This window comes from Lupinus angustifolius, unplaced genomic scaffold (genome assembly GCF_001865875.1).
Source record: "Lupinus angustifolius cultivar Tanjil unplaced genomic scaffold, LupAngTanjil_v1.0 Scaffold_118, whole genome shotgun sequence".
Classification (NCBI taxonomy): Eukaryota; Viridiplantae; Streptophyta; class Magnoliopsida; order Fabales; family Fabaceae; genus Lupinus; species Lupinus angustifolius.
In genome coordinates, this window is record NW_017724979.1 from 813,871 (window position 1) to 823,985 (window position 10,115).

At 33.7% G+C, this 10,115-nt stretch overlaps 1 protein-coding gene across 1 annotated transcript; it reads right to left on the reverse strand.

The window, feature by feature from the left end:
• Window positions 1–623: 623 nt before the first annotated feature.
• LOC109339863 lies at window positions 624–2,065 on the reverse strand. The gene has a single exon (XM_019577391.1). It carries the CDS (start codon window positions 1,951–1,953, stop codon window positions 1,090–1,092), a length of 864 nt encoding a protein of 287 aa, XP_019432936.1. The 5' UTR covers window positions 1,954–2,065; the 3' UTR covers window positions 624–1,089.
• Between the last annotated feature and the right edge of the window lie 8,050 nt (window positions 2,066–10,115).

Sequence of the window (10,115 nt, forward strand, 5' to 3'; positions counted from 1 at the left end):
TACTTTATGGACTAACTTGTGTGTTGGACTAGCTTTACTTTGCAGGTACAAAACCTTCTCGGCAACAAGTCAGTCACTGCAAACAGATACACAAGCACCATGAAGGAACGATAGCCATGCCTGACTAAGGCAAGGTCAAAATGGTATGCTACTAATAACTATAAACTCATGCAAACTGGAGGATTTTAAACTGCATAAGATCTGTGCAGAGCTGTGGGAAAAGTAATGAAAGAAAATATGGCAACTAATTAATTGATATTGTATCTTCACTAAACAACATATGAACAACAAGGTTTAATTCATTACAGGCATATTGAATGTACATATTCTAAAAGTTTCAATAATAATGTTCAAAAGGACATGTTATCCAGAAGAAAGGCACAATGTCTTAAACAAAATTGATTCTAGCTTAAGATTTCCTGACTTGGGTTCATGAATAGTTTTTGCAAAACCATAAAAAATGCATATCTTTTACTTCAGTTTCTATTTCATAAGTTTCTCACATATTGTCACGAGGATCTTAAGCAAGGCATGAAATTCAATTGTCTAGATACAACGCAATCCATACAGAAGAACCTCTACATGATCTGAAATTGATAATCTACTTTCCACATGTCTCAAAATCATTAAAAGAGTTGCAATATTTCAAGTCTGTTAAGTCAAACCAATTACAGCAACATACATCAAAATCAAAGTAGATGCTGAGTGAAAAAATTGACCAACATTGGGAAAGCTCAATTCTCACAAGTTTAAGCACAAATTAACATCTTAAACCAGAAAGCCCAAAGGACATGTACCAAGGCATACGAAATGAAGATGACATAATAATTACTAACACTTCTCGGAAAAATGATCAGTACACATTTTCACTTCCTAGCTATATATACAAATGCTTGAGAGTCAACTCATTACTACAACCAACAACCTTAAATTAATCTATATAAACCAATATTTCATAACTAAAAGATCATATAAAAGTCGATCAAAAACTTCCGAAAGACACAAATACCCATCTTGGTAAACAACAGGTAGACCTTTTTTTTCCAATTTTAAATCGTAAAAACCTGTGTGCCTTGGAACAAATCCATATTACTCCTTTTCAACCTCCTGAAAATGCTTCAGAGCACCAACCATATCTCCCTCCAATACCCTTACACGAGCAGCCACTTTGTTAAAGAATCTCAAATGATACTTCACATCTCTATTCTCCCTCTCACACCTATCCATTGCCAACTTAATACCCTTCAACAAACTCTTACATTCATCAATCATTTCTAAGTACTCAAGTACACAATCATAATAAGCCTGGTTATACCCAGGTTCTTTTTTCTCCAATATCTCTTCAAATCCAACCTTTACCAACTCCAATTCCACACTGCAACTAGAAACCTGAGCTTTCAATACTTGCCAGGCTTCATCATCAGTTTTAGTTTTCATGAAGCTGTGCACAATAGGGACTTTTTCCTTGAGCTTCAAGTGTACGATGGTTCGAACATCATCTGAATTTCTCACTTGAAACTCTTCAATGTTGATATTCTCATCATCCAATGCTCGAATTGAAACTATTGAGGATGCCGTTGGTATAGACATGTTGGTAAACCTATTCTGACAAAAACCCAGAAACAGAAATACTGATGCTGCTGTTATAGATGCAAAAGAACGAACTTCATTGAAAAACTGAAGAGACCCGGATTCTGGGTGTTGGAGATTTTGATCAAAGGTTGAAACTTTAGGAATAGGGTTAATAATTTGAGGAGATTTGGAATCTGGGTCAGATGAAGGAGGAGGTGGAGAAGGTGAAGAAGAAGCTCTAATGGAGGGTGAGGGTTGCAATGATAAAGATTGTGACAGAAATAGAGGAGAAGATGGAGATGGTGTTATGGAAGGACAGTAATAATGGAATGAGGAACATGGAGATTGATGATGATGGTGAAGTCCTTGAAGAGCTTCCATAGATGGTGGTGGAGCAGTTGTGAGTGGCGATGGCGGAGTCAAAAATTGCAATATGGGGGCTTTAGTGCTACTGCACCATAAGTTTTCTCTCCTGGGGCCACACCAGACAATGTTTTTGGGCTTTGGGTTTGTTGAAAGATTTATTTTATTTTCTTAGAAGCATTTGAATCTGCACATTACCGAAAATGTGTTAATCTAATGGTATAAGGTTCCATTAGATCTCTATGATGATTAAAAAAGTCAAAAGTTTAATTTTTGTGAGCAATATTTGTTAGGAAGGACAATCACACACCTTGAAAGAGATTAGTTTATTACTATAAGGTGGAGATACTCTTAGTAGTACTCAAAACAATTGAGTCTAAGAAATATGAAGAAATAGCATTAATATTAGAGATGATAAAAATATTATGACCTACATGTGTGAGGGTAGATTTTAATTATAGAAACATAGTTGCTAGTAGACATGTAAATAATGATATATGTAGTTACAATATTTGCAATTACATTAGTAGACTTGGTTTTTAGTTGGGAACTCACTCTAGACTTAGGAATAGCTGAACTCAATTTCAATCTCTACTAAAAGATTTGGAGTCGTCATTATTTTTTTGCAATTAAAACATAGAAAACTCTCTTTTAAGCCCAATTTGGATAATGTGGAATTTGAATTTGAGTTTTGAGTTCGGAAGTCGATTACAAATCATGGAAGGTTTATTAACATATCATCCACTTGTAATAAAGTGGTACCCCCCACTAATTACATAGATCTTTATACAGTTAAAAGTTTAATTTTAAAATAAAGTACCTTGTCTTCTTACTTTTGTGTCTCACTAATATAAAATTATAATTATTAATATAAAAATATATGGCCAACTATGGCTAAAAATAAAAGAAATAAAAAAAATTGACCATGACACATGCCATGTTTTGAATGGAAGAATCAACATTGTTAATAGTAAAGGTGATTTCAGATAGGATTAGACTGTCGATAGCTGATCATGGGGAAGCCATTTGTCACAAATCGATACAATGTCAAGGAATGTTGTCTGTCACTAATGAAGTTGGGGAATGTTGGTGACGACAATTGAGGCAGTTGGAGACAGCAAAAATGCGGCTACCCAATGACGACACATGTCCCTATTTGTTTTTTTGGAGCATAATTTAGGAATTCTGACGTCTAATGATGCGAACAATGATTGATCTGCCAAAAATGATTTTTGTAGTGATTTCTAAATGATTGGCACAAAAATTTGTGCTCAATTTTTCTTGTTTCTTTTCACAATTTTCTTTCTTGCACTTCTCCTTTTTTTATACCAAATTTTTGTAAAATATAATTAATTAGAAAATTGCCAAATAAATTCTGAAAAACCCGCCAATTATTTTTGGATTAAAATCCCGAAACCACTAATTAAATACAGAATAAAACTATTAGTAATTAAATGCTTATCGCTTACGATAAAATTGGTTGTGTGACATGTAAAAATTTCTTTTTTCAATAAAGTTATTTTCGAAGAATGAAACTTTGGTTGGGATAATAATATTTCATTTTTTATTTAAAATTACCAGAGTACCCTTTTTGGACAAAAAATCATTTGTGACTCAATTAATTCTAAAAAATTATCACAATACTCATAATTGGATAAAAGTAATTATATGACTCTATAATCATAAGAATGACCAGAATGCCATTTTTTGTTATTTTGAAAATTTTCATTTTTATATTTTGTATTTTGATTTATTTTTTAAACAAAAAATGGTTGGACAAAATTGGATGTTCACAGTTGTTCTTCTTTACTTATTACTTACTAGATAAAAAGCAAACAAAGGTTTGAGTACTATCGTGGTAAGTAACCACTAAAGAAATGAACATTAATTTTACTTACTAGGAATCCTTGATGAAAAATATCTTGATTAATTCTTCTTTTGTGATTGTCTTGCATGATCTCTTTGAATGTGTCAAACATTGTGATTAAAATGCCTATGACCCTTTTGTATAAATCATGATTATGTGCCTAAAAACATTTGAAATACTTGTGATTGCTTAAAAACCTTTTAGCCAATAAAGTTTGAAATCATTGCATGCTTAAAAACAGTCAAAATGTTGTATCTGATACAGTTAATCGATTAAGACCATGCATTAATCGATTACCTTGATAAAAAATTTAAAACCTGTTATTTTTATACCAGTTAATCGATTAAGTCAAGCCGTTAATCGATTAACTGAAACTTTATATCAGAAACAGTAGCGTCTTTTGAACAGTTTTTCAAAACCTCATTCATCTCCTTTTCTCTCCAATCTCAGAGAAACAAGTCCAACACTATCCTAAGCTTCATCCTAGCCCCAAACTCCATTCCCCCCGCTACATTCCAACTCTATTAACCGTCTTCCTCATCTTATATTTCCAAGAAACCCACTTTCCCCAAACTGAAAAACCTAACAAGCTAGGTTTCCCTCAATCACTCTTGTAAACCTTCATCACGGTTCAGTTCTAATTGCAATGGACAAAAGACGTAGAAAATTAATCAAAACAACCGTGATACGTCCACCGCGTGCTCCAAGAGTCGTGCCTTCTCAACCAGCAAGGGAGGACCGCGGGGACCCATATTATTCACTAATTCTACAAGAAACAAGGCTGCAGAAATTTCAGGGAGGAAAACCTACATACATTCGGTTTGCTAATGTGGATTGGCTTGTGGAACAAAACTTCGAGTTCCCGATTGGTTTGCAAGCTCAAGGGGTTGTCCCCTTCTTGGAACTGAAAGGTAACATTTACCCTGCTCTAGTTAGGGAGTTTTACTCGAATTTTAGATATAAGAATGGGAAATATTGGTCAATGGTAGTTGGAAAGTTATTCGAATTACTGAAGAAATCTTTATGAATGTGGGTGGATTAGCCTCTTCTGGTGCTAGCTTGAGTGATTGTGGCTGGGCAAACGACCACTACTTCCATGCTGTTGAAATGTATAAGTCGTGCCTGCGTAGACCACAACTCTATGTACAAGGCGAATTGACTAAAGTTGGATCTCTGTCGGTAGAAAATAGGCTTCGGCACTACTTGATTGCCTACATTTTAATTCAGAGAAACACAAATCATGCACAACCTACCTTGAACGATTTGAGATTTATGTTTGTTGTGAAGGAGAACATCATGATAAATTGGTCTGAAGAAATTCTGAAGGTCATGTATAGCGTCTCCACCTCTCAATCAAAATTGCTTCCGTATAGTATCTTTGTGTCCCGAGTGATTGATTATCTACATATTGACATCTCGGATACTATTGTGATGGACTGCTCAGACAAAGATCACTTGATTGGTGAGAGTTTAATTCACAAAATGGGCATCTACAAGTATGGCAACACTTGGCAATATCAAGAAGACTACAACAATGTGAACCTTGACCCTTCCGGTGAGGACGATCAAGACATTAATCAAGAGCCTTTTGCTGCAACTCAGGGGGAGCATTCGGGACACGCATCACAGGAATCCATGTTTGGATAAGCTTATATGGATGCTTTGGAACAACGTTTGAATAATCAGATAGATCTTCACTTTCAGTCGTTTAAGGATTCGCATCATACGGATTTGGAGCATTTTGAGGAGCGTCATAATGAGTACATTGACAACCATTATTAGTCCTTGCGGAACTTCATTCAGACTACCTCCGATTCTCATACCAGAAAATTGTGTGCTGAGCTCAACAAGTTGAGCGTTTTAATCAAGGGTGGCTGTAGCTCGTCGACTCCTGACAACCAGAATCTTCCATCTTATCCTTAGATAGGAAGCCTTAGAACCTTAGATTATCCTTTCCTAGCTAATGGACATTGTTATTCCTGTTTCCTCTCGAGAATTGTGTCTTTGCTTAACATTGCTATTTCATTTCGTTTTGGATTGTAACTAACTCTAATCTACTGCTGCACTACTGTTTTACATGTTAAAAAATTTCAAATTATTACGCTCATGCTTGATCTCTAATTATGTTACACATAGCACCTTACGTTGTTTGTAATGGATCTTGATCATGATTGGTATATGTGACAAATGTTGAATGATTGTGCCTGCTACGAAATACTCAAATTTATCAAATGTGTAAGCATCCCATGCTCAATTTGCTTATGCATAACCCTTTCATGCCATTCAAACTATTTTGTTGCTATCTGGTGTACATTTAATCGATTAACTACACTACTTAATCGATTAAATGTAGTAAAAATAAAAACTGTGCATTTGTTCAAGCTTCTTCCCGCTGGTTATTTAGTTATCTACCCAGGTTTAACTGATTAATTACAGTATGCTAATAACCCTTATAACTCTCCTAACCTTTGACTAGAATTGAATATCCTTATCTTTTTTATAATGTCAAAGGGGGAGAAAGGTTGCTTATTGCGTTATATACATTTTGCAGGTTGTATAAAGCATTTTGCAGGTTGTTTCTATTCAGCTTCCGTACATACTTCTGCTTATGAAACAGAGAAGCAATGCGTTTTAACTTTGATATTCGAAAAACAACCTTTAAAAACCATTCTGCAAATTCATCATCAAAAATTTCCATGACAATTAAGTCTATAGCCATATACCTTACATGTATTAGATCACTTTAATTTGGCTACATAAAATAATGATAGCACTAGCATATCTTAGCCTATGTATTGATGAAGACAAGGTTCTAACAAAGCTTGAAGATGGCTCAACAATCAACATGCCTTATGCTCTTTTGGTCATATCTAGACTAGGAGATAAATTGAGTTTATAACCTAAGTAGTCTAGGATGTGTGTTGTAGTAAGTGAGTATAGGTTAGGTGAACCTAGATGCTAGTCTCTTAAGCCATCATAATTGAACTACCATATTCATGAGATGCATCATCTAGTTAATCGTATGTTCATGCATATATCATACATGTTACCTGTGCATATTAGGCATAATATAAATGGTAAAACATGTATACATATTGCACATAACATATGAGAAGTTTGCCTTATGAAACATATGCATAAATGCTCCAATTAATCGATTAACTGGTAAGCTTAATTGATTAACATAACTGATTTTCTGTTGAGTATGTGTAAGTCCGTTAATCGATTAAGACTTAATCGATTAACATGTTTGTTTCATGTTATAACTGAAATATGTTTCAGCTGTTGTAACTGCTTAATTGTTTAACTGTTTTTGCAACAACTTAAACCACTCATTCACCGTGCTATAAATATGAGGCTTTACTCAGAGCTTATTAGCATTCATTCTATTTGTTTAGGGCTGTATTAGAGAGCATTTGCATTCATATTTTCACTGCTATTTTGCATGAGAGTTGTATGTGTGAGAAGAGAGATGATGCTGTTTTTCTGTAACATGCTTTATGTTTCTGCATAATTTGATATTCATTTGATATTGCTCACATGATCATGCATTAGATTCTGATTGAAAGAAACTTGTTGTATACTATATTCTGATTAACTCACTTTTATATTGATGGCTTAATAGATTAGGATAAGGGTTAATCGTTAGTCTTTACATTGTAATATCTTAGGCTTTATGTGCTTAGAATACCTTGATTTTCACGTGTGTTGTGTAGTCTGGATTTGTCTCTTGGTGTGAAATCACCACAAAGATTGAATTTCTTTACCAAGGCAGGGAGGTCTTGATTTGAGGATAAAGATTCTTGGTTGGGGCTTGCTCGCGAGAAAGGTTTTCTTAAGAGGCGAAAGGGTAGAAGTCAAACCAGGTTTTAGAGATCCTAGATTTCAAGAATGGAGCATCCCTTGTAAATTGAATTGGTAATTGTATCTTAATTCAATATTGTGAAGAAAGAAAATCTTCCTGATCCAGAAGGGGAGGCCTTGATGTAGTTTGTAGTGGACCGCAAATGAACCAGGCTAAAAATCCTTTTGCACTGTTCTTTCTTTCTTTATCTTGTTTCTGTTTCTTGCAATGATACACTGAATATATACTTGAGAATTTGGATATTTGTTTAATGCTATATAGTTAACACTTATATGCAATAATATCTGAAATATATTTGTTTAAAGTGTATCTTATTTGTCGTGCAATTTGCTTGTTCTGTTAATCTGTTCTGTAACTGGGTTAATCGATTAAATCCTTCCGTTAATAGATTAACTGGATAGTTTTTCCAGTAGTTGGGTTGTTGTTAAAAAACGGTAATTTTTTAACCGCCACACCTATTCAACCCCCCCTCTTCTAGGTTTTCCTAGACCACTGATACCTAACAATTAACAGACTCATTGAGAATGATACTATCAGCGGTTATCAAAACTGGATCATTGTTAAACACATAACCTAATTTCGGATAAAAAATGTAGAGGACGATGTAAAATCACACCAATCGTGCAATTTCTTCTTACTGGAAAACATATGCCAGGAATCACGGTGAGTCATTTTTGAATCGTCGGCGATGTTAACGATCACAAGATGGTAGCTTGCGAACTAGTCCCATTTCACCGAAGAGGTTCCGCGAGGGTCCATTAATTGAAGGTAGATGGAGATGTAACCATGAAGAGCTTGCGAATCACCCTTAGGGTATATAAGGAGACTGCAATCATTACTAAATGTGGCAAATGGATGGATTTTGATGTTAACAGATAAATAGAAGGTCATTCATCAATCCATATAAACTATATTTTAAGTTATTCAATTCCATATCCAAACTTAATGGATGCATTTCAATCCATTCAATTCATCCATGACTCTATTTTCATGGATTTGGATGGATTAATATCCAATCTATTTGATTGTTTTATTGGAATTAAAAACACTATTAAAGAAAATTATTATTATAAAATGTACTATCTCAATACAACATTTTTTAAAATCACCTTTTAAAAAAGCCCTTTTAAAATCATTTAAAAACACTTTTAAAAATCATTTTAAAAAGAAAGAAAGTGATTTCCTGAACTTTTAAAACAAATTACAATATTATACAAGCATGCTACATTTAAGGTTCTACGAGTAAAGTTTTTAATAAATACTTATAGAGTGTGATATCTATGCACTTTCAGTATAAAGATTTATAAACGTAATCACTACATCATCCACTATTCATTTGGATTTTTTTTTGAAGAGTTAATGATGATTAAATATAAATGATGGATGATGTAGTGAGAGCGTATAAAACTAGATACACTATCAGTGCATACATTTTTTTCTCATACTTATATATGTTATGTACTTGAGAATAAGCTTTTAATACTAACTACATATATGTCCTATAATCAATACCAGTTTAATAAAATATTAAAAGTGAGAGTAAAAATCATGGATGAATTTGTTTGAATTTAATTTTCTTGAATATTAAATCAAACTGAAAGTCAAATAACGTCATTTTTTAAATTTTTTTTTATGAATTGGATATCCATCCAAATAGATATATCCATTGAAAATAATAGATGGATTCAAACCCATTCATTACTAAAGTTATCTATTGGAATCTATCCATTTAAATATTTTAACTCTAATGGATGAATTTAATTTTCTTGGATTATAGATTGTCGATTGTGTATAATTTTGTCACCTCCAATCATAACCGCCAACCTCAAAATACTTGCTCCACAATGCCCTAGCTTTCATCCTCGGGAAATTTTGCATTATCCATTAGCACACGGCAGAGTACTCCCCACGATGATCAACAACTAAGGTTTCCTGCGCGGCGGCGCCTCCATCTTCTCTTGAGGCTATGGTGAGGTCCTCCACCATGGCGGCGGAGAAGGAAGAAGAGGTAATTGTGAGGGACTTGTTGTCTAATGTGGCAGCGTGTGATTGGTCGGGTGTAGAAGAAAGATATATAATTGTATTAGAGGAAGTGTGCTTCTTTTTTATTCCTAATTTGGAGTTTGTGTTATTATTGTTCTTACTTGATATATATATATTTTGTTGGTACTACCAAATGTATTTTCTAGTCTTGGTATAAAACTAGTCTATTTCTAATGAGGATCACATGTTCCAGTTTTTGTCCCAAGACAATTAGAAAGTCGAATTCATTTAAAAAGAAAAATTATAAAAACAAAAATTAATATTTTATTTTATGAAGTATGATTAGCTAGAGACATGAGGATATAAACAATCTAAGATAGAGGATCTTTGTCAATCTCTTTCAAAATATGTGATACATTTTCAAATAAATGTCGCTTAATGGAATGTTCAGTTATATATATATAT

Excerpts from the sequence above, each read along its gene's own strand:
- LOC109339863 (XM_019577391.1), bottom strand. The coding sequence starts at position 1,953 with ATGGAAGCTCTTCAAGGACTTCACCATCATCATCAATCTCCATGTTCC.